General features: G+C 49.9%; 1 protein-coding gene across 20 annotated transcripts in view; it reads left to right on the top strand.

The window, feature by feature from the left end:
- KCNMA1 (potassium calcium-activated channel subfamily M alpha 1) overlaps positions 1–25204 on the top strand; it is a 771897-nt gene that overhangs the window by 183490 nt on the left and 563203 nt on the right. For all 20 annotated transcript variants that reach the window (XM_056113556.1, XM_056113555.1, XM_056113550.1 and 17 more), the window contains exon 2: positions 16824–16985. In XM_056113556.1, the coding sequence (XP_055969531.1) occupies positions 16824–16985 (162 nt within the window). The remainder of the gene's footprint in view (positions 1–16823; positions 16986–25204) is intronic.

Below are 25204 nucleotides of genomic sequence, written 5' to 3'. Positions count from 1 at the left end.
GCCCAGGGATCACTCCTGACTCAAGGGACTATATGTAGTGTAGGTAATCAAACCTGGATCAGCCACATACAAGGCAAGCACCTTGCCTACTGTATTATCACTCAGGCTGTAGTCTCCTCTTCCTCCTCCTTCTCCTCCTCCTCCTCCTCTTCCTTCTGCTCCTCCTCTTACATCTCCCCCTCCTCCACTTCCTCCTCTTTTTGGTTTTTGGGTCATACCTGACAGTGTTTAGGGCTTACTCTTGGCTCTGTGCTCTGGGATCACTCCTGAAGGTGCAGGGTACCATAAGGAGTGCCAGGAATTAAAGCCAGGTTGGCCATTTACAAGACAAATGCTCTCCCTGCTGTACTATCTCCTCATCTTATCTTTTACCGTTATTTAATTTGGTCACTTGTCTTAGTGTCCTTGAGAGATCTTCAGCTCCTGAAAGAGAGATGGGATTGTGGTGCCGGACACCCTCCTAGAGTGGCTCTCTGAGCAGTGCAGACTGTTGCTGGATGGTTCAATAAGCAAGTGAATGTGAACCTTCATTCCCAGCCCCAGAGGTGACCTGGGGAAGCACAGACTCTGCAGCCAGCTGGGCTGTGGGAACTTGCACCCTGATCACTCTGTACCGCTGGACCCTCATCTCAGAGGGGGAGATTTAGAATTAGTTGCTATGAGGGTGAGAAGGAATTAGAGCCTCACAGGGCTAAGGTTTGTACATGGCACATAGTGAGCTAGTAGGAATGGACGGGGTAGATTTTGCATCTTGCAGGGTCCTGACAAAATCCCATGTAAAGCAACATGGCCGACCCGAGTTCTATTCCTCCGCCCCTCTCGGAGAGCCCGACAAGCTACCGAGAGTATCTCGCCCGCACGGCAGGGCCTGGCAAGCTCCCTGTATTCGATATGCCAAACACAGTAACAACAAAGTCTCCAATGGAGACGTTACTGGGCCCGCTCGAGCAAATCGATGATCAACAGGAGGGCCTTTTATTTTAATCTCAGAGCTCAGGATCCTGAAACATCTAAGGGCTTCCAGACCTGCTGTAGTCTGTATGGGAAATTAAGTCCCAACACACAGCTAATCAACCAAACGTTTAAACAAAAAGACCGAAATCCCAAAATGAGACATCTGTACACTTAATTTTTTTTTTTTTTGCTTTGTTTTTGTTTTGGGGCCATATCTGGTGGTTCAGGGCTTAATCCTGGCTCTGTGCTCAGAAATCACTTCTGGTGGGGTTCAGGGGATCATATGTGGTGCTGGGGATCAAATCTGGCTTGGTTACATGCAAGGCAAGTGTCCCCCCTGCTGTGCTCAGCCCCCATCCAGGCATTCTTATAATGACATGCCGTTTGTCTGGCACACTGAGTTCTTAGCACCAGTGTGGAGGTCTCAGAGTTTCACTCCTCTGCTTGAAGACTAAAGTGGTCTTCGTGTATCCACAGAACATGGCCCCAGATATGGCCCCAAAACAAACACTAAGCAAAAATAAAAAAAATCTTGCATGTACAGATGTCTCATGTTGGGGTTTGGTATTTTTTTTTTTTGATTAGCTGTGTGTTGGGATTTGATTTCCCATACAGACTACAGAGGGTCTGGAAGCCCTTAGACATCTCAGGATCCTGAGCTCTGAGATGGGCAGTTGACCTTGCAAGGAGGGAGAGAGGGAGTTCTAACTTAGGGCCAGGGGCCTGCTCTTTCTTTCTCAAAAACTCAGGCAGAAAGCAGAGTCCCCCTGCCCCCCATCCCCTAGACCTGAATCATTCCACAGTGATTCCAGTCCATACTGACTGCTGTGAGCAGTTACGTTTGTGGAGAGGGCAGGGATCCGGGAGAACAGGGAGATGTTTGGTTGCTGCAGGTTTGTATTCCGTGGCCTCTGCTCTTGAGAATAGCGCCCCCACCCCCTGCTGTTTCTTTCTGTCCATCAATGGTGACAAGCTGGGTTCGCATTCTCTTCTTGGCTCCTTCCAAAGATATTGGGCACATAACTCTGTCTGCCTCTTTGGAGAACAAAAATTATACCCCTTATTTTTCCAAAAGGAAAGGGCTATAATTTATGACTAAAACCAGGGTGCTCAGACTGTGAAAATTTCTACTGCTTAGCCGTTTCCATGTTGATGAGAGATGGCTTCTCTAGTTCAGAACCAGAGGGGAAGAAATTCCATTTGGCAACCAGGAGCCCCTTATGAGTATCTCCCCATGAGAAATGGGGGAGACTAACCGGGCGTGGTGGAGGGAGAGTTGAAACGCTTCCATTTATTCATTGACTTCTTGTTTAGACAAAAACAAAAGTCACATGCTTTTGCCAAAACCAGCCTCAGGGATCAGAGAGATACTACAATGGGTAGGACACTTTTCTTGCATGCAGCTGACTTGATTTGATCCCTGGCACTACATATAGTCCCTTGAACCCCTCTGGGGTGATTTCTGAGCACAGAGGCAGGAGTAGTCTCTGAGCATCACTAGGTGTGGTCCAAACAACAATAGTAACCCAGCCTCGGGGCAGAAATCCAACAAGACGAGGCCTGACTTAGATGGGTTAGCTTCCCCAGAGTGACTCCAGGTCAGATATCCGCCCCACCAGACCATGCTGTAGGGGTCATGGGAGGGCGCTGAGGCTACCTGGCCAGTGGAAAGCCCTGGTGAAGGCTGGTCACTTTGGTCTTATCTCCGAAATGCTGATGAGGGCAATGGGCATGACAACTCAGGTCTGTGATGACAGAAAATACCCAGGGGAAAAGGGAGCTGCCCCTCAAACAGACTCAGATCGGAGGCCCCGAGGTCCCCCTTGAGGAAGTCCACACAGCCATGTTCCTTGGAAGTGCTCGAGGAGCATCTGCCTTGCCTCCTAGCTGCTGTGTCTCTGGTGTCCTTAACTCACGGCCACATTGATGCGACACACTCTTATCCTCTGGCTCTTTGCCTTCTTGGCTCACTCATCCCTATGTGCCTCCCTCCTCTCTTTTGTGAGGACTCCAGTCTTTAAACATTTTTTTTTTAATTTTTATTAGTGAAACACCATGAGGTACAGTTGTAGGTTTACAAATTTTTGGGCTTGGGTTTCAGTTCTACAGTGATCCAGTACCCATCCCTCCACCAGTGCCCACTCTCCATCATTTAAATTTTTTAAAAAAATTTTTGTTAGTGAAACACCATGAGGTACAGTTGTAGATTTACAAATTTTTGTGCTTGGGTTTCAATTGTACAATGATCAAACACCCATCCCTCCACCAGTGCCCATTTTCCACCATCACGGGTCCCAGTATCCCTCCCACCCTCCATCCCCCCATCCCACCCTGCCTCTGTGGCAGGGTATTCCCTCTTGTTCCCTTTTGTACTCTCTCTCCTTTTGTGGAATCACCTGAGATACACATTTACAAAGATGTTCCTGGTTGGGTTTCAGTCATACAATGTTCCAACAGCCTTCCCTTCACCAGTGTGCATTTTCCACCACCAACGCCCCCAGTTTCCCTCCTGCCTCCTTCACTTCCTTTCAGCACTTAGTTCTTGTCCATAGTGATCATTTCCAACTGTCATTGTCATAGCGGTCCCTTTATCCTAAATTGCCCTCCCCCACACCACTTGTGGCAACCTCTCTCTGTGGAACAGTCCTCCTGGTCCCTTTCTTGTTGAATGAAGAACTTGTGTCATGATATCAGCTAAGACTCTACTTCCAAGGGAAAGCACATTTGCATGTATTGGTGCTTCAGGAGAGGCAGGGGGGTGGCCTAGAGGAAGGGAGGGAATGGGGTCTGGGGTTCTTCCCATGTGTAGTCCTGGAAGCAGATCCTTGAGAGGAGGAGGACTGTGGCCTTGAAGTTTCTTTATTTTGTTTACGTCAGTGTTTCTAGGGTGTTTGCCTTGCACACGGCCGACCTGGGCAGCCCAGGTTTGATTCCTCTGCCCCTCTTGGAGAGCCCGGTAAGCTACTGAGAGTATCTCACCCGCACCGCAAAGCCTGGCAAACTCCCCGTGATGTATTGGATATGGCAAACACAGTAACAAGTCTCACAATGGAGAGTTACTGGGAGGACAGTGCTACAAGTGCTACAGTGTTTCTCAGAGGGGGGTTCCTCAGACAAGCCGCATTAGGTAGAACTGGGGTGAGGTTCTCACATACAGTGCCCTGAAGTCTCTTTTGCGTCATCTTGTAGGCGAGTCTGTGGCAGATGAATTCTGAAAACGGTTCCTTTCAGGTCTTGCCTTTGTTCCTTACCCCACCACTTTCCCTCAGGTTGTCTGTGAGTGCTGGTAGAAATTTTGGGTGAAAGCAGATACCTTTTAGGATTCATTGAGTTTTTTTTTTGGGGGGGGTAACATCTTAGACTAAGTTCAACAAGTTTCTTGACTAAATGTGTCCCAAACTTTGATGATGCCCTGTGTGCTGAAGGTTGAAAATTTCCAGGAATGGAAATACTTCTAGATTTCACTGAAAAAAAGAAAAAAAAAGTGTGTGGAGGAGCATTTTGGGCAGGCGTTCTATATGGGAAGTGTGGGTCCCATGCACACATTGATGCGTTCAACATGATTTCACAATCACCTCCTAAGAACCAGTCAGGCCAGGTGCTAGGAAGATGCATCCGTGAGCAAGCCTTTGTGTCTCTCTCTGTGCAACTTAGAGTTTTGTGCAGAAGTTGGCAAGCCATAGACCACAAACCCAGTCTGGTTTGCCATCTGGTTTTCTACAGCCTGCAAGCAAAGTGTGGTCTCTGCATTTTTCAAACAGCTGAAAAAAAAACCAAAGCAAAAGATCATGAAAGGGATCACCCGGAGTGTGAAAATGATATGAAATTCCAGTTTTAGTGCCCATGAATAAACTGTCAGTGAAACACAGCCACTCTCACTTGTGTACTTATTGCTTTGGCCACTTGGGCTCCAAGATGACCAAGTTGAGTAGTTGCCATAGAAACCATACAACCAACTGAACCTGCAATATTTACTAGCTGACCCTTTAGAGTTGCTGTAGAGCCCCGTCTCATGAAGTGGAGAGCTGCAGATCAAGTATTTGCAGGTGCCTCGAGTGGGACAGAGGAAATGCATGAGGACCACATGACAGGTGGTGGTGATGACGGAGATGAAAGCACAAGGACTGGAGCTGGGGAAGGCTTTCTGCAGACTCTAAGGACCAGCAGAAAGTCTAGAGAGTGACAGGGGAGAGAAGAGTATTACCGGTGCAGGAAATAATATGTGAAAATTGTGAATTGGGGAAGATGATCGTTGGTTGAAAGAATGGCAAGAAGCTCAGTCTAGCTGGACCATAAGAAAGAGCCTCATTAGTGACCACAGCCCAGACAAGGCCGAGCATGAAAAAAGAGTTTGAGGATTTTGAACCTGACTCCAGGAACGAATGGCAGAGAGTCATGGAAGAGTTTAGGCATGCAGGAAGGGTGTGTGCTTTGTGATGTGTCTCTGGCTTCAGTGTGGAGGGTGGGAGGGGGGACTGTGGCAGGCATGTACCCTACACTGATGATTATGAAGCTAACATTCAGCAGGGTGGAAATGGAAAGAAGTGAGTGGGTCTGAGATATGCAGGCGTGCTCAGATGCCGTGCTCCCGCCTGCTGGCTCCCAGCCAACCTAGAGAACCTGCTTTTCTAGGTGCTGGACTCTGATTTAGTTGTGAAGATTGATTGCTCACTGCTTACCTACTGCATATCCATTAGACTCAATGCTTGATTTTGACAGAAGAATAGATATTCGTTTTTCTGTAGAATAAGATATTATTGGTTTTTCCTCATATAAAATGGGAATAAAGGAGAATTTGGTAAGGTATCATTACTGACCTAAAGACTCTTAGGGCATGATTATGTGGTATGTATAGGACTTGAATGTGGGAAGAGGTCATAAGGGCCCTTCCCAGAGGAGTAAGTCATATTCTAAGGGAACAGAGGAAAGTGTCCAGCAAACACCTCAAAACTAATACATGAGATCTGGAGAGACTTCCTGGCAGAGGTGACTCTCAGATTCTGTCTTGTAAAGAAGGTAGGAGCAGTGGCTGATTCAAGCATGGGGGTGGGCTTGTGTGGCATGGTGTGAAGGTGTGCGGAGAAGGGCGGGGTGGGCAGCAGAGCTGTGCTCTTGTGGCCTTAATCCAGGCTGTGCTGGACACATGAGTGGCTCTCAGGAACAGATCTCTGGGCCAGAGGAGGGTTACACATACTCTGATGGCCTGATCCCGGCTGCCTCACTCACAACACCCTAGGGAGGTACGAGCCAGAAGCACCTGCCCTTCCCCCCTGCTTTCTGAAAGGCCTGGTCCTGAACCAGGACCAACTGCCAACCCTTGGGACCTGTCCCCATTGTTCTGTGATCATCTCTAATCACCGTTGCCTTTAGCTTCCCGTTTTTTTCCTTCCAGCTGCTGTTTGATCTGTGGCTGTGCCCCAAGACTATTAAATTATAAGGAGGCGTGTGGGTTCTTGGTCCTGGGCCCAGGGTTATTAGTACCCTGAGTTTTTCATTTGTTTTCATTTGTTTTGGGTCACACTCGGGCAGTGCTTAGGGCTTACTCCTGGCTCTGTGCTCAGAGATCACTCCTGGTGGTGCTCGGAGGACAATATGGGGTGCCGGGGATTAAACCCAGGTGCAAGGGAAGAGCCTTACCTGCTCTACTGTCTCTCCAGCCCCAGTTCCCTGAGTTTTACATCCTGTGCCAGAACATAATAAAAGTGGGTCTTGATGATGGGTCCCTTAAGAACTGTTTGGCTGGTTTATTTTTAAAGCCCTTTTTAAAAATAGCAAAATGAAACAAACTCAAGAAAGTATATAAAACGTAAAAGTAAACAAAGACGATGCATCCTGAGAAAATTTGTGTCACCACCCACTGGGCCGAGAAAAGAGAAGATGGTGCGGGTCTGGAGTGGCTTCTCCGTGAGTCCTTGGCTGGCCTCTGGCTTCAGTGTGTCGGTGCCAAGCTGCAGGACTGGCAACGCCTTCGCCTAACTTCGGCAGAGGGAGAAGGCGAATAGACCACCCACCTGACCTCTTCCCAGCTGCTCACATGGGAAGCCGCATCTGCACTTACCTAGCATGGGACAAGCAGTTGATGTGGAAAATGGGAGCAGGCGGGACCCAGGCTCAGGCCATGACCCAGGGCTCTGTCCTGACGTGCAGACCTGTCTCTCTTCGCTACATTTTTGTGTGTGGTCGGGGGTGGTGATGGAGGTGGGGCTATGCCCAGCTGTGCTAAGGCCTTTCTCCTGGCTCTGTGCCCAGGAATAGCTCCTGGTGGTGCTGGGAATCAAACTGAGGGCAGCCTCTTGTAAGGAAAGCATCTGACCTCTCACCCCCACTTCTTGGCATGTTTGTTAGAGGTTCATCGTGAAACTTGTGAGATTGCAAAGAAGCTTCTTCATCCAGGTGCTCACCTGGTACCCTGGCGGTGCTCCCCTGCCCTGTAGTGTGGTAGACTGAACATGAATGGTGAAAGAAAGTGTGTGTGTGTGTGTGTGTGTGTGTGTGTGTGTGTGTGTGTGTGTGTGTGTGCGCATGTGCGTGCATGCACGCTCATGCTTGCACACTCATGGGCAAGTATTATGTAGAGGAAATAAAGGGTCCTTAGATGAGAATGTGGTAGAAGTAACAGTAGGTAAACAGTAGATGTGGAGTTCGGGTTTTAGACATTTTTTGTGAACTGCATACTGTTGTTTTGGGTCCTCTTCTGTGTTTGTAGAAGGAGACACGCCCAAGCGGATGCCTGGGGAAAGCGTGAACATCCGAGAGGCCTGGCAAGGCTCTCTCCATCTTTCTGGGAGAAGGATGATGTGCCTTTTCAGATTCCTCCTGTGACACTGCCCCAGTAGCTCTTCCATATTTATACTAGAAGTACTGAAGTCCGCCTGCAAGTTCAGAGAACTGGGGAGGGAGGAGGCGTGCTGCAGACAGGGCGCCCTGGGAAATGTGAGTGCACGTGCAAGACCTTTTAGCTCACTGTTATTGTCGCTACTCTAGACGGGCCTTCCTCTCTGTGGGGAATGTCCTCTCCATGGAGACCTGTGGCCTGGGGAGAGGGAATGAATGTGGGGACATTTGGAGGGAGCGAGCTGCTGCTGCAGACACTCGCTGCGCTGTGTCTGGGTGGAAAACTTCGTCTCAGGCCAGATTGAATCACACCAGTTTCTAAGACATTCCTCAACCATGTTAGGCAAAAGAGTCCCCCGCTCACAGGCTGGGGTAGAAGGAAACCTGATATAGTTTTGGAAGAACCTTCCTGGAGAAGGAAGGTTCTCAAAGCCACGGAGCCTCTCCTGACAGCCAAGATAGGAGGGGTCCCAGCAAGGGGTGGAGATTGATGGGGACCAGGGGGCCAGGCCGAGTACTGAGGCTTTGCAGGCTGGGACACTTGCCCTTCCTCATGCTCAACCAGGGTTCCCAAGGGAAAAGAGTCACCCTCTGGAACCCCAGAGAAACGAAGTCTCCTCGCCTTTCTCTCGCTGCTGGATCATTGCTTCACATTAACAGCTGGTCTGACCCTCTTGTACATGTCAGCTGTGCTGGAAATCTAGATCCAAGCTAGGTTTGGGGGAACCCCATGGTGTTGGAGCCTGAGATCTGCAGCTTGAAGCACAGCCAAGGAGACTGCAGCTCTCTGGAGCCAGGAGGACTGAACTGGGTCCTCAGACTACTTGGGTCATGCAGTGTTGGGGGCTACGTACTCCTGGCCATCTTTTCTCATTTCCCAGACCAGGCTTGCAAAGGCATTGGTTTGCTGAGTGAGGCTCAGCCTACCCACTGGGCGAGGAGAGGGCAGACTTCGTTGCAATAACTCTTCTGACTAGAAGCCAGACCTCATCCAAGTGTGGCCAGGGGAAGAGATAGGAAATTGCTCATTGGGTGAGGCCCATAGGTGTAGACTGGCTGGTTCCTGACTCACGGTGGCAACTTTCTTGGAGCAGGACGGGTCCTTTCGTAAACAGTAGAATTCATCTTCTGTGACTGATGGGCTCGGAAAGGCCTGTGCCTCTCAAGGATCCCAGGTCATTTGATCCGGTCTGGGATTTGGGGCTTGTATTTGAAGACAGAGCAGTGGGAGGAAGAGTACCGGCACTGCAGAAGCTCGTGCCCACTGTAAGTCATGGAAACTGGCCTGGTCCAGCCAGAGAGTGGGGGTTCCCGGGAAAGGCTGGCTTGGCAGTGCCATCAGCCTGTCCCTGCTTCTCCCTTGCCATCTAGCCCATGCTGGAGAGGGACACAAAAGCCGTGAATGCCAGAAGCTTTCAGGCTAAGGTGGCAGTTGGACATGTCTGTATGTGCAGATAGCCCAGACCCCATTACTGTCTGTTCAGTATGGAGTAAGAGGAGCAGACTGAGGGCCCCAGGGGTAAGGACCACGAGGCCTGTGAGGGTGAGGGGTGCCGTTGCCAGGAAGAGAGCGTCACTGAACCCTTGGAGCATGACCAAGGAGGCTGGCAATGGCAGAGAGCAATGGAGAGAACAGCCCAGGAGTGGGGGGCGGGGAGAAAGGGGGGGAATGGGGGTTGCCAGAGGCCATGTTGTAGCAGAGAAACCAAAGGGGAACCAGCTTCACGAGGAACGGGAGCCACACCCTAGACCCTGAGAAAGAAGAGTCTGTCTATTAGTGGGGGGTGGCTTGGGCCATCTCTCCACCACATGGACACTGCAGCGTGAGGCTGCTTTTTCCTTTCCCCAAGTCTTCCTGGAGCAGTGTGGCTCTGGGCCAAGTCCATGGGGGTCTAGAGCCCTAGAGGGCATGAGATCCAACCTCTCAGTACCCTTTGTGGCCGAGCCAAGCCCACGCAGGTCACACAGGCCTGAGCTTGTGAGCCAAGATCAGGATGGACTCTTCCTTCTCTGTGCTCCTCCACTGCCTCTTGGTCCTTTTCCTCTGGAAGTGGGGGTGTTCTGAACCATCCTGGGGTGCTTCTCAGGAGCCTGGAGAGGGGGGCAGGCAGGTTAATGTCAGCTCTCAGCTCCATGTGGGGATTCTCCACTGACAACAGGCGGGGTCTTTGTCTGCCTGTGACCTGGAGTCCCCCATTCCCGAAGGGAGGCAAGCAGTGCTCACTTCTGTGACTCAGCTTCTTTGCTGCTTTTAAATGAAACCATTCTTTTTTCCCCCGTGGTGTCTGAGTGCTCGCCTGGGACTAAGAATTGAGCTGTCTTGCTTTGGTGTGAAACCCAGCTTCTTCATCCTTCAGAGGGGCCTTTGAGCACGTGGGACACTGGAGCACCCTCAATGCTACCCCTCGACCTACAGAGATACTTGGCTGATTGTCTTTTAAATGGGGTGATGGTGTTCTGAGCAGCATTGGAGGAGATACTGGAAGTCACAGCACCCCTGTTCTCGCAAACCTTCTAACTCTTTCTCGGACTTGCCAGCTGTCATTGCCTACTAGTATTCAACTGGGAAAGTGTTTTGGTGCACCCCAGAGATGGTTTTCCTTTCTGGGCGGTTCCAGGAAGAGCTCAGTGGCCATGCCATTGCAGGTGAGTGGGCCAGGCTGGACACTTCCCAGACTGCTCTGGCAGACACATAGGCATTGAGGTCTCTGCCAGTTGGTTCCAAGTCCCTGTGTTGGCCTCGAAAGTGAACTTAGGAACATAATTTCTGCTTTCTCATTTTGCTAATAAGCTCGTTGAAGGAGAAGGAGATTACTGTTTGGAAAATGCAGAGTCTTGCCTCAGATGCACCAGTAGTGAAGGTTGGGGAGGAGGCACAAATATGGCCATTTGTGAACCCATTCAGTAGGGGACACCATCTAATGTCATTCTCTTCCCCACATTGGACCCTCCCAATCCACACTTGGCAATTACGGCCAGATTTAGATGTCTTGTTACAAAACATTCGTGAGAAGTTATGGGGCATAGGTAATTATTTCAGTAGTAATGAACAGTGTTTTATAAGGAGGTCTCATTGCCTCCTTTACGTTTTGCCTATCCCAAGACACCAAGGAGTAGAATAAAAATGTTCTTTAGTCTCAAAATAGACTGGATTTAAATTTCAGCCCAGCCACTTAGGAGATGAGTGATCTTGGAAATTACCCAATCTCTTTGAGCCTTGTAACATTCCGACCTTGCTTGCAGGCTTGTTGGGAGGATTAAATAAGATGGTGTAAAACCGCCAAGTAGAGAACATGGCTTGTGGGTACACAGGGCATCAAGAGTTTCCGGAGGCCTGCACACCCCCTGTCTGCAGTAGCTGAGGGAGCCACTTTGAGTGTGGCCCCTGGAGGAGCTGGGAAGGACCTGGTCAGGCTCCCAGACCAGCACCTGGTTCGGGAGGGACAGCCAGCTCAGGTCACTCAGCTTCAGAGTGAGACAAGCCTGCATGTGGCCACCAGCCCCAGAACCTTTAGGACAGGGACACGAGAAGGATGGATGGATACCCCTTGGCAAATGTCACTGACAACATTTTTTCTTTTTGTCGCCTTTTCTCCTGGAAAACTCTCTTTAAGAGTTGTCAGCCACTCACACAATGGGGACTCTGGGGGACCAAGAAGGGAGGATCTGGGGTTTATGCCAGCCACGAAATAGCAGAAGTGCTCAGGGTCCTGATGAGGCCTACTGAGTTTTGTGCTTCCCCTGTAACCCCGAGCAACTAGCCTATGTTCTGTTTAGGGGCCTCGCCTGACTCAGTGCTGACTCCTGGTTCTACACTCAGGGATCCTGGCAGGCTTGGGGGACCATATGTGGTGTTGGGGATCGAACCTGGGTCAGCCGCATGAAAGGCAAAACCTCTTCCCTGTACTGTCACTCCAGCCCTGCTCAACTGCCTCTGTCTGGATTCTTTGTAAGCAGTCCTTCGGGTCTGAGTTGTCTACACGGAGCCCCGTCCCAGACGCTGTCAGCCCCCCACCCCACCCCGATTAGCAGAGAGCTGCTGCTGGGTGAGTTGATGTGGTGCCTTCTGATTTAGAGTCTCCAGGGATGGATGGTGCTGGGGGGTCTGACCTCCTGTGGAGCCAAAGTTCCCCCCTAAAAATACCAGCTGGGGGTGCTCAGTTATGCTTTGCCTGAGCTGCTTTAGGTAGTGGCCTGATCCCTCCTGTTGAAGATTACAGTATGTGGGAGAATCCACGGCGCGCCACTGTGCAGGGTGTGACAGCAGTGGGCGTGGTGGGGTGACCCTCCTCAGCTCCACAGCAGGGCAGCCTGCACAGAGCTGCAGCAGAGGGAGTACAGGTTTCTAAAGACTCACGTTCAGACTTGCTGGGTCACAGGAAGCAGGCCACAGAGTGTCATAGTCCCTGCCATGAAACAGCTTCTTTGCAAAGCCAAAATGGAACCAGGAGTTTTACCCTGTTGCTTTAAATAATCAGCCTCTCACTCCAATGTCACTTAGAGCCTGAGAAGATGCCGTCTGCTCTGTGCAGTGGAGAGATGGTTTGATTCCAGGGGCCTGCTTGACTAGTCCCTGAGGGACAGAACACACAGCCCTTGGCTTTGAAACAGAGTGCCCAGAGCCCCCCACTGCCCCTCTTGTGCCCCAAGGAGGCCCTTCTCATAGAGTGGTAGTTTGTGTTATCAGTAGCATTAATTGCAGATAGTGTGTCTGTCTCCCCTTCCCTTCCCTTCCCTTCCCTTCCCTTCCCTTCCCTTCCCTTCCCTTCCCTTCCCTTCCCTTCCCTTCCCTTCCCTTCCCTTCCCTTCCCTTCCCTTCCCTTCCTTCCCCTCTCCTCCCTCCCTCTCCTCCCTCCCTCTCCTCCCTCCCTCCCTCCCTCCCTCCCTCCCTCCCTCCCTCCCTCCCTCCCTCCCTCCCTCATTTCCTTCCTTCCTTCCTTCCTTCCTTCCTTCCTTCCTTCCTTCTTTCTTCCTTCCTTCCTTCTCTCCTCCTGTGAGAGGTATACCCTGTGCTTCCTCTGAACTCACACTCAGTGTTAGGGGGACATAGCTTGAAGAGTTGGTTTTGCATCTCCCTGAGGGTAGACGTTGAGGCAGTGCTCAGGGTGTGTGTCCTTTTCCATGGTTGAGCAATTTTTCAGGTGACAAAGGCCTTGTGCCTATGGTGGGCAGGTGGAAGGGGCAGCCAGCTTGGAGAGACAGGGCCTAGGAGGGACTCTGGAATGTTCTGTCAGCACAGATTCTCAGGTTGGTCACGAGGAGCTGGTGTCACTATGGATGTGATATTTCTCTGATGGATTCGGAGCTGTGGGGAGCACTAGAATCCCCCCCGTGTCCCCACAGTGTCAGGGCAGAGCAGCAGTGCCGGTCACCTGGAGGACGCAGCCGTCTACACATCTGGGGGGGACACAGGGTGTTGCCCTGCACGAGCTGCAGTGTGGGAACCTGGGTGTTGAAGCCCAGGCCCGGGGCCCTTCCGTAGGCAGTCCCCCTCTGCTGGTTCTGAGGTGGGCTCATCCATCTGAGGAGAAGAGGTTTTGGATGATTAGAACATCTCATCCAAGACGGGGAAAGCTGAATCTGAACTTCGGTAGTTCTCTGTCTTCAGAAAGTCCCCCCACTGGTCCTGGACTCACGTTGTCTTTGTTCAATATTGTTTCATGATGGCATTGATGAGAGAAAGATGGATCCCAGAGACTGGGACCACTCCCTGTCCTGCCTCCCACACGCGGTAATTAAGCTCCCAACATCCAGTGTAAGCAAATAATAACAAGGGCATTATCTCCCGTTAGTCTGTTTTTCCTTGCCGATCATAAAGTAATTAGAATAATGAATGCCTTGTAAAACAATAGGTAAGAGGGCTGGCAAGAGCATTATCTGCCTTATACCTCTTGTGCTGTGAATTATTGATGCATTAAAGCCATGGGGCCTCCCTTCCTCTGGTTCTTTCCATGCAGATTGCTCTGCCAGGCCCTGCGGTGGTGGTTGTGAAGCCTGGCAGCCCAGGACCAGAGCGCTGGGCCCCCACCCCCCAGGCTGCAGTTAAGAAAACACCCTTCTGTGCCCAGATCTCTTCCTTGCCAAGCCACACCCCACGTTCTCCACTTTGGAGCCAAGTGGGCGGGGTGTCCATGGTGAGCCGAGGGCAGGGAGAGTGGAGACTTTGACACGGGACTTTGATGCAGCGTCATTTCCCAGCAGGGCGGGATTGGTCAAGTGCTCCATTGGAGCGGGAGATGGAGACTCAGTGTCAGTTGTTGGAGCTCAGAGGAGGCTGTTAGACGTGGTGGGGCCCTGACCCTGGTGTGTATCCCTGCAGGTCGTCCCAATGATCCCAAGTTTGAGAACCACTGCAGGTGTGTCCAAGGCTCTGGGGTAGCAGAGGGCGCTGGGGCTCATCGGGTGATGAGTGGGAGTGTGTGCTATGGGGCAGTTTAACAACAGCCTGGTGGACTGTTGGCCCCTGTCACCGGGGAAGTCCCACTAGGGGTGCAGAGCTGAGTCTCCAGCTTCCAAATGGCCATAGCCCCCCCCCCCCCCAAGGCTTCTGGTCCTTTGGCTGTGACACTGAGCCTTGGATCCTCACAGACTAATGATCAGCCTAAGGCTGCAGTGGGACATGGAGGCGTTCTCCATGGATGTCAGCAGGCAACCCCCAAAGATCCCCACCCTCCCTGGGCTCTCCTTGAGCTGACATAAGCCCAGCAGATCTGGGGCACTTGGAAATCAAACAGGAGCTAGTTCTGACATGGCTGGTGTGTCCAGAGGAGCAGACTGGAGTGAGAACTGGGCCTGAGAGCAGTTTCCAGTGAGCCTAGAGGCTCCCAAGAGAATTACTGACTCAGTGTCCCCTTCCTGCCCCACCCCACTCCCTGCAGACAAAGAAGTCACCTCCCTCCTGCTTTGTCTGTTCTTCATGTTTCCAGTCATGACTATTCCCCATGTCTACTTGCTTGGGACATTAATTCTAGAACTTGAAGCAAAGACCATAATTTGCTGGCATCATTGAAAACATCTGTATTTGCACACACAATCTCACTGGGAATTTGAGGAGGGGTCCGGTAACAGGAAATGTTGAGGTTGTTCACGAATACATTTTTAGTATTAAGTATGCCCTGTGCATTATTCAGGATTTAATTACATCCTCCCCATCCCCAATGTTGTTTATCTGAAATTCAGGGTTCTCTGTTCTGTGATTTATATGGCCACATCTGGTCCAGATTCTGTCATCACTGTGGGCACAGTCCCTCCTGATGAATGTCTTCTTATTTATTGACTCACCTCTACCCTGGGTACTCTGTGAGGCACTTGGGATACAGCATGAGGAGAAGTAGACTGTCAATGAAGTAAGTAAGTGAATTACAGAGTGTTTTAGAGTTTTCAAGCATAGAGGAGAAAAAATAAGATGCAAAGGCGATGCTGTTGGAAGGCAGAGTTGCTGTTTAGGCGTAGAGGGGGAAGTCTTCATTGAAAAGGTAGATTTGGGCAAAGTCTTAATGGTGGTGAGGAAGCTGTGATCCTCTGTGGGGGAAAATTATTCCAGTCGGAAGTACATTGTGTGCAAAAATGTACATTTTAGGACCCCATGTGGTTGTCTTATGAGGTCAGCCTTGTTCCCGGTAGCATATTTCAAGCCACCAAGGTGGATTGATCATTAATTATAACTGCAAAGGTCTGGTGTGGGTTTCAGGCACAGCTGGATCCAGGCATTCAAATGATGCCACCAGTGCCCTGTCACTCCCACTTCCCCCTGTGATGGTTTCATTCTCAGGGCTGGGCTCGATTTTCTGTGCTTCCTAGGAAAAGGCCCTGCTGGAATCGTGTCAGATTGCCACTGATCACATGACCATCCCTGGCCCCTTTGCTATTTTTACGTGGGAGCGAATGATCTGGTTGACAAGTCCCCTTTCTGCAGCCAGGACCCACCAGGCCCTTTTGAATCATATATACTGGGGAGATGGAGGGTTCCTTGAAGGAAGCAGGGGGGAAACTATTTGTCTTTCTCCATCAGACATATTTAATTGAGTCTCCAGAATAGGGAGGGTATTCCCGAGCAGTGCTCAAGGAGGTCTGGAGCCCAATGCAGGTGAGGCTTGGCTTGCAGGACTGGTGATTCAATGAGGGGGCGGAGGGCGGAGGGCTCAGGCTGCTTGGGCCCTCTGGTCCTGGGAGCACCAGGGCTGCACCTGGCCATGTGTGGAGTTTGAATCGTAAAGTTATTGGATTGAATTTGGGCCCCGCATCTGTGGAGCATGCACCCCTGATCTCCGTACTACTCCCAGCACTACATCACTTCTTCATTCACTCACCAAGAACGCTGGGATTATGCAACTCTTGGCTTTTGTGAGTGATGCAGCAAAGAACATAAATAAATGCATCTCTTCAAATCACTGTTTTTGTGGTCTTTAGAACTATCAGCAGTGAGAAGTGGGATACCTGGGTCATATAGTATTTTATGTATTATCATTACTATTATTGTCAGTATAGTTCAGTTCGGGGACCACATCTGGCAGTCCTCAGGACTTCCTCTTGGCTCTGGGTTTAGGGATCCCTCCTGTCAGGGCTTGGTGGATCCTGTGTGGTTCTGGGAATCAAACCAGGAGTCAGCCACATTCAGTGCAAATGCTTTACTCTGTTTCATCACTGCAGCTCAAGACGGGAGTTGGGGGGGTGTGGGAATTCAAATACTCAAAGAGGCAACATCAGCAAAGCCAACCCTCCCCCACCCTTTTCCCTGTAACCCCCAGTGGGACGTTTTTGAGTCTGGGATTTTTTAGGGGTAGATTGTGGGATGTGTTTATTTGTTTTGGGCCGTACCTGGCAATGTTCAGGGGTCATTCCTGGCTCTGAACTCAGGAATTACTCCTGATGGTGCTTGGGGGACCATGTGGGATGCTGGGGATTGATCCTGGGTAGTCGCATGCAGAGCAAGCACACTCCTAGCTGTACTGTCTCTCCGGCCCCATGGGGTAGATTGTGCTTTTAAGTGCTATTGATCCCCATGTCCAACCCTTGCTCTCTCTCTCTGTTGCCAGGAGGCCCAGAAGATCAACAACGGCTCAAGCCAGGCGGATGGCACGCTCAAGCCAGCAGATGAGAAAGAGGAGGCAGTAGCAGCCGAGGTCGGCTGGATGACCTCGGTGAAGGACTGGGCGGGCGTGATGATATCTGCCCAGACGCTGACCGGCAGAGTCCTGGTGAGTCCCCAGCTACATCCTCCCCTGGGGAGGTCAGTGTCTGTCCACAGCTGTGCTGCTTTTGGGGACGTGGGGTGTTGGCTCCTCTGCCCGGCTGTTGGGAGGCGCTCACGCCACGTGGTTCCATCTGGTCATGGATAAGAGGCGGGTTCCTTGGGGCATCTCAGCCCGGAGGTGTGGCTCAGTGTGCAGGCAGAGAGTGTCTGCTGGGCAAGATGCAGAGCACTTTTCTCTGTTTACAGAACAGTTGTGAGTGCAAGTACACGCACGCACACACACACACACACACACACACACACATGCACATGCACACGACTCAGTTATCTTGGAGGGGAGAGGAAGAAAAGGCAACGTGTGCTTATCAAATCTGTGGAGACCCATTCCCACCAGGATATTAGGGGGTGTGTGTGTGTGTGTGTGTGTGTGTGTGTGTGTGTGTGTGTGTGTAGTTTTCTGACCTCCTGGCTTGTGTGATCTCACCCCTGTTATGAATCCTCAGCCATGCCATATTCTGGCACCTTCTTTTCGTCGAGGCTGTTTCTGAGACCCGTCATACCCAGAGCTCACCCTCCCCCTGTCCACCTCCCACATGCTCTCTGGGTTTCATTGACGTGCCCGCAGAGCTCCCATGTCTCTGGCGAGGACTGTGTGTGGGATCTGCTGTTTCTGCCTGAGGGGACCAAGAAACCTGGCCTCTCCATGCACAGTCTGGCAGAGCTCTGGGCAGACAGCCGCGAGACTCTCACATTGGCCAGGCTGTCATCCTTGAGGTGGGTGCTTTTTCCAGGATAACCCTGCCCTGGTTTTCCTGGGTCTGCTCTGGGTTAGAATTTTTTTTTCTTGAAAAAAAGTTGCCTCCCACATAATTTATGATGATTTTGGAAACTGCTCTGATATGGCCGGTCAAAATGAACATGAAGTGGATGGGGATATACTGACAGCTGAGAGGCCCTGAATGATTCAGGAATACTGTCAAGTACTATTCTGTTGGTTTTTCTTCTTCGCAAAAACTCAGTGAAGAGATAACATAGGGAGGTGGTGATGATATCACTCACGATTCCATTTTTTTAGGGACAGCTTTTTAAAAAATTTATTTTTTATTGAATCACCATGAGATACACAGTTACAAAGTTGTTCATGATTGGGTTTCAGTCATGCAATGTTCAAACACCTGTTCCTTCACTAGTGTACATTTCCCGCCACTAATGTCCCCAATTTTCCTCCTGCTAATCCCTGCCCCAGCCTGACTCTATGGCAAACACCTCTCTCTCTCTCTCTCTCTCTCTCTCTCTCTCTCTATCTCCTTGTTTCTCTCTCTCTTTCCTTTTGGGCATTACAGTTTGAAGTACAGATACTGAAGGGTTATCACGCATGTTCCTTTATCTCCTTTAAGCACCCAGTTCTTGGCCAGAGTGGTAATTTTCAACTATCATTGTCATGATGGGGGAACAGCTTTTGGGGACAAATATCTCACCATGACAATAGCAAGCCTCCTGGACATCAGGATTGAGGCACAGGTGATGCCCTCTAAACTTTTCAGGAGGACAGGGTTCTGGTAACCATCAGTGGAGGCTTCTTAAGACATGGGCAGCAGGCCACAGTTGATATCCACAGGTGGCCAGATGGATATTTAGATTTGGAATTTTGCAGAGGGGTGAGAAGCTCATGAGACATGGACAGAAAGACACTGGTGGGACCAGAGCATCACTGGCAGTGCTGAGTGTCCAGTGAGGAGGCTAGATGACTTGCACCCACCATCCTGGCCCCCCTCCCGACCTTTCAGCCAAGTTGCCACTGCTCATTTGTGCATGGTTGTTAGTTGAACCTGCCGGGGAAGCTTACAGGGCTTGGGTCCTGGGTTTGGATCTCCCACAGAGTGAAACGGAGGCTGGATACTCTGACAGCAGCTGGTGAGCATACAGTGTGGTTGCAAAAAGCAACAGACGTGGCCCTTGCTGGGAGTTAAAATTCTCTTCAGCAGCATCAGCCAGGTGTGACTGAGCTTGCCTCTGGCTCCAGGTCTCTTTCCAGGCCCCGAAGGCAAGGGGTGGTCCTGGTTCCATTGCTCCATGGGTGCGAATCTCTGGAAGAATGTCTTGTTAGGAAGTGGTCTGAGGCTCAGCATTGTGTGGTATGTGAGTGGGACGGCAACATCTGGGGGTGGTCATTGGAGCCAACACAGGGAGACAGGTGCTGCACTTGTGGTTTCAGCATGAGCCAAACACACTCTTGGTGAAAGAGAAGACATAAAAAATCAGGATCCATGTGAAGGTCAAGCCAAGAATATCTAAAAATGAAAAATCCTACGAGTTGAGTTTCAAACAGCAATTTCAGAACTTGAAAGCCAAAGCAAGAGGATTATTCCATGGGGATGGAGAAGCAGGGGTAGAGAAGGGATGTAGCACGGCATGGGCATCAGAATCAGAGGCACCCAGAAAGGTGGAAAGTGGCTGGAGGTGGCCTGTAACCTTCATGTGTCGAGCTAAAGGGTTTGAAATGCCTTTGTGGGTGAAGGAGATTTGAGGGTAGAATAGCCGAGAGAAACAAAGGTGGACGAGCAAAGACCAAAGGTGCTGGTTGCCAGGAATGGTGCCTTGGCTCTGGAAGGTGTGGCTGGAAATAACTCCAGGTATTGGCAGCAAACTGTAGATATGGGTTGTGATACTGTGGAATTAGAACCTCACGGGCATGTGCACCAAGCTGTACCTGGCTGTGACTCTACAACTTTTCACTAATAAAAATTAAAAATAATTGCCACCTGAAGTGATAGGACCATGCTGATCCCTATACATCTCTAAACCCACCCCCGATCCCCATCGATTCCTTGTGACTCTAAGTAAGGTCCTGGAGGCATCTTGTGCCTTGTGCACCATAATCCATTCAAAGGCAAGGCCAGCTCTGTATTGACTGTTTTCTGTCTTGGCTATTGAGTGGCAAGATTTCGTGCCAAGCTAGAGTGGACATGGAGCTTATCAAGGAGTTCATTGCCATCTTGCAGTTATGGAAGCTCAGTCACAGTGATTAGGGCAGTGGTTGTTAAAAACAAATTTACCTATGTCTATCCCTTTCCGACTCATTTAGCTTAGCATAATACTTTTCATGTAGTACCACTTGTATATAAATTTCATGGCTTCATCTTTTCTAACAGCTACATAGTACTCCATTGTGTAGATGTACCAAAGTTTCTCCATGGCTTGGAGGCCAGCTGCACACGCTAGGGGAAAAGGCAGCTCCGATTGAGAATGGAGCACCAAATAAAAGGTGTTGGGAGGATCTTCCCAGGATCGGAGATGCATGCTGAAAGTAGACTATAGACCGAACATGATTGCCACTCATTGCCTCTTTTGCAAACCACAGAGAGAACAAAAGGGAATGACCTGCCACAGAGGCAGGATGGGATGGGGGAATGGGGGGTGGGAGGGTTACTGGGATCAGTGGTGGTGGAGAATGGGCACTGGTGGAGGGATGGGTACTCGATCATTGTGTAATTGAAACCCAAGCACAAAAATTTGTAAATCTACAACTGTACCTCATGGTGTTTCACGAATAAAAATTAAAAATAATTGCCACCTGAAGTGATAGGACCATGCTGATCCCTATACATCTCTAAACCCACCCCCGATCCCCATCGATTCTTTGTCCCTGTCATTACTTCCCAGTTACAGATAATGCTGCTTCTTTTCCATGTCACAGCCAACTGTCGCCTGGGTGATGACATTTTTGACTTTACCATCTCTGAACCAATGAGTTTTGGAGGCTTCTTGGCCTGACTCTTTTAACATTTGAATGCACTAGCAAGTCTGTTAGGCCTGGGACTTGCCTCACACCAGGCTGAGTTCGGAAGGTCTCAGGATGTCCTTCCTAAATGGCTCCTGACTCCTCAGGGCCAAACCAGCCTCAGGGAGTTCCTGCAGAGCACATCCTCCTCCAAGGAGAAGCCTGACTTTTGTTCTGAGCAAGAAACAGATTTCCCATTACAACCCCAATGTGCAGGAGGAAAAAGCCTCCTGCCCCTCCTGAACTGAAGCGGTGTTTGTCTTGAGCTGTCCAAACGTTTATCCTTGCCACAATGGAGCAAGACTAGGCTCCGGCTGTTGAATTTCCCTTTTCAATTTTTAATGTGTTTTCCTTTCCATGTGACTTAGGTGCTTAGCTTCTGCCTCTGGGCCTCTGCTCCTTAGTCTCATAGTCACAGGGGAGCACCTCAAAGCTGAGGGTCAGGCCCAGCTGTGGCAGGATTGGCCCAGAGAGTTTTAGCCTGTCTGGTGGCTAAAGCCCCAATTGAACCTCAACTTCTGTGGGGGATTCTCCGTCTCTCTGCCCATCCTCCGGTCAGTGCTTCTTTCCTTGTGTATTAGCCACATCTTGAGGCTCCAGGAAGGAGGATGCGAGCATGGGGCGTGAATTATTTATATGACCAACTAGATAGAACATTGTTGGGTTTTCTGTAAAATACGACAGATGGGCTCACTTTCCACCCGGGCCTTATAGAACCAACGCCCCGAGTTTCCACCTCAGAGTGACAGGTGAACTTTGAGGCCTGTCCCTCACCTCAGCCCTCAGGCTTAGCTCCACCACAGCAACACGACAGTGCAGAACCTTTGCTCAAAGCACCTAGCTCAGAGATCTAGATTGAAGGAAGCCAGTGAGGGTTACTACTTCCCTCACCCTTGGTGTGTGTGTGGGATGGGGAGGGGGTGTGAGAGGGGTTGTTAAAATAACTTGTTTTCTGATTCTGAAAGTGGCACATGCCTATTTATGGGTTTTGGAACATTCTAGAAGTATTGGGAGTTGGAGTTGGCCCACATTGGGGGGGGGGGGCGGCATTTTCTGGGTAGCAGTCAATGCCCCAGGATACCTCCTAGCATTTGGCTGTTTGGAGACTTTATTTACCTCAGCTTATATTAGTTGCTTTCAGCACATTAAGATGAATAGTTCTTTGTGTGGGGGGTGGCAGTGTCCTTCTGGTGAACCAGCAGCAAACACTAAATCGGGAAAGGGTTTGTGGCTCTTGTTTTGTCCAACTGCTGGGAGCCAAGTTTGCAGTCCATGGAAAACACTATCTCAGAGTTTCCGTTCCACCGATTCCCATCCCCACCTGTGTCTGCGTGTCTCTCTTCTCCTTCGCCATTCGTGCTGATGACCTACCTCACTCCCCCATGTGAATTTCACATGTGTGTGGATATCTGGTACAATGTAGTTTTGAGACCCCAGTGAAATCTTTCCGAATCAATCGCTGAATATAAACTAAGGCGGCAAGAAACACCCTGGAGGCTTCCGAGTGTTCTATTGTATTTTGTAGTCATAAGCCAAACTCAGCATTGGCAGTAGTCTAGCTCAGGGTTGAGACATTTTAAAGGGTAAGATAGTAAATCTTTTAAGCATCGCCAGTTACAGGGACTTTATCCCAACTATATGCCACCACTATAGTTTAAAAGTGGTCACTGACCGTACACGAATGTCACTGTGTTTCAGTAAAACTTTCTTGACAAAATCAGGCATGGACCAGATTTGCTCCCTGCCATACCGTTTGCTGACTCCTGGTCGAATTCATCTCCTTGTTTCACCAGTAATGAGATGGACAGGCAGAGAAGCAATGGGAAGACATTTTCCCAGATGGAAATACAGAAGAGCACAGTCCAGGAGCCTGTTCGTGACAGGCAGTTGTGTTGCAGTTACATGCACAGAAATGTGTGTTCTCCACTCACAAAGCCACACAAGCTACACCTCATTTCTGAGTGCTCAGACTCACTTCCCTCTCGGTCTCAGAGTGCTTAAGCTCCTCAGCCAACAGTGTCCCGGGGCCTCACTTTAGGGTGTGATCTATGTGAGCTGGGGCCGTCTACAGCGCATGCCCCCGATTCCGCCTACTCTTCAAAGACTGAGCGTGCCAAGTCACCTCTCAGATACTCTGCCAAAGAGACAGTCTGAGGGTCAGTAATCCCTGTATCCTCATGCCATTCTATCTGAACATCACTCCAGGAGACGTACACTTCACATCCCAGATCGGAGAATCCTCATGACTCGCTTTCATGTCTGGGGTCGATGAACTGCACCTGGCTTTTCCTCTGGGAAAAGCCTGGGTGATCTTCTACTTGAGCATTATGGACATAGGCTGGACCATCTCATCGTTATCTCCCAGGGTTCCAAAGAAAATATGTATCGACTATACATTTTGGGTAGAAATAATTGGATTTGTTTAATAGAGTTAAGTCAGCATGCTTGCAGCTGTGCTGTTTGCATCCGCGATAGCACCAGTTCCCTGCGCTGGGCGCCCGCCTAATCAAATATGTGCCATTCTTTGCCTTCTTTTCGCCCTTTGGATGGCTCCTGGTGCCAGTGATATTTCTCACCAGCCTCCTCCTCTCCATTTCCTTTTCAGTGATGCCTGGTGGCAGATTGACATACAGCTCACATTTCCATCTTTCTCTTATCTGCGCCCACTTTTTTTTTTACATGTGAGTTATGTCTACATAATATTCTTATATCACCTACAAATGCCCTAGATATCAGGGGAAAGAAAACAGGTTTCACAAGCTGTATTTTTAGTCAAAATTCCCCCACAGTGTAAGGGTATATCCTGTTCTTGGTGCTTGCGGGCGTCAATGGAGATTTTGCGAGAGTTGTTTTCATTCCCCTAAGTAAGACTTCTTTTCAAGGGCCTGCCTGCAATGCCTTTCAGAACTTAACAATGACTCTTTATTTTGTCCCTTGCATAAATAAGAGTTTGTGCTTTGAACAGAATAAAGAATCAATGAAGACACACTTGCCTTATCTTGGGAAACATACAGAGTGGTCTGAGAAAGTTACCTTGGATGTTTTAGTCTTCTTTGGGACCCAGTGTCTTTGGGTGGGAAACCAGGGGTCAGGGAAGAGGTTGAATCTGTCAGGTACTCAGGATCCACCGTAAACTGCTTGTCATTGTAGATTTTCCAAGACGCAGGCTTGTTTGGTGACACCATTGCTGATGGTTGAAAAGGCTTACTAGGTTATGCAGGAAGCTCATCTGTAATATTCTCCAGGATAAAATACGGTTCTCTGGGAACTTGGGTTGACTTCATTCCTGATCCTCTTTGCAAGATTGTTGATGTAGACCAGCAGCTGAATGTCTGAGGGAATCCTGCAGTAAAAGAACAGAAAGGCTTTGTCTCCCGAAAAGGACCCTCTTTGGGACATGTCCAGAGACCTGCAAACTAGCACCCCCTGGGCCAAACCTGCCTCCTTGCCTTTTTTGTTTGACTCTTAAGCTGAGGATGGTGTTTAAGTTTTAAAAATGTTTCCTTAAAAAGAAACATATGAAGGATATTTTATGACATGTGATATGAAATCTTGTGACACGAAATTCAAATTTCACCGTTTGTCAACCAAATTGGGATTCAGCCAGACACTCCTTTGCATATTGGCTGGAGCTTCTTTTGCAGTGTGCTACAAAGGCAGCATTGAGTAGGACCCCCCCTCCCCTCCCACCCCCCCACCGCCCCCCGCCCCAGTCTGAGGTGCTCGCCAGCTTCTCTGGGCCTGGAAAGGAGATGTTTGCTGATTCCTCTTCTGCTGGGTGACTGTCACTATTCCCCTAAGTGACGAATGGCCCTTCTCTTCCAGTCACCATGGCACAGGGTAGTGAGGTACACTCTGCCATCTCCTTTTCGTAGAGAACTTCCTGCATCTGTGTCCACGGGTATAATTGAATCCTGCAGTAGAACTAAGCTTCCCAACTGCTCTCACTACATGGATTTCCATTTCCTAAGGCTGTGCCTGCGAATGTGGTTCAAAAGTCATCCCCTCTGTCTTCCTCTCCCGCTTCTGTATTCCCTCCATCACCCCAACTGCAGCCACGACTCAAGTCCCCACTCTGTTCTGTCTGGCTCAGGTGCCTCAGCCTTCCTGGCTGTGGGGCTGTGCTGGGAGCCGCAGGCCACCTGCCTGGTGTGCCGCCTCTTCAGTGCCTCCCTTGAAGAGTAACTGCTCATTTTAGCTGAGAGGGCATTGGCTTCTTTGGAATCCCCTGGGGAAATGAAGGAGAGCTTTGGAAATTAATCTGGAAGTCAGCTCTAGAGAGATGAGCCATGTAGCCTGGTCAGCCTGCTCATCTCCGTATTTTATCTTGGAGCCCTAGAGCTTCTGGGCTCTCTCGTAACAAGTACTTGTGCTGCTGTGGCCACTCGCCTTTGAGGTTTATATTTTGGGGTATGTGTGAGAAATTGGGTGTCCTTTTTGTC

This window comes from Sorex fumeus, unplaced genomic scaffold (assembly GCF_029834395.1).
Source record: "Sorex fumeus unplaced genomic scaffold, SorFum_2.1 ptg000020l, whole genome shotgun sequence".
NCBI lineage: Eukaryota > Metazoa > Chordata > Mammalia > Eulipotyphla > Soricidae > Sorex > Sorex fumeus.
Note: the sequence above shows the minus strand (reverse complement) of the source record. Positions and strands in the feature narration are given on the sequence as shown.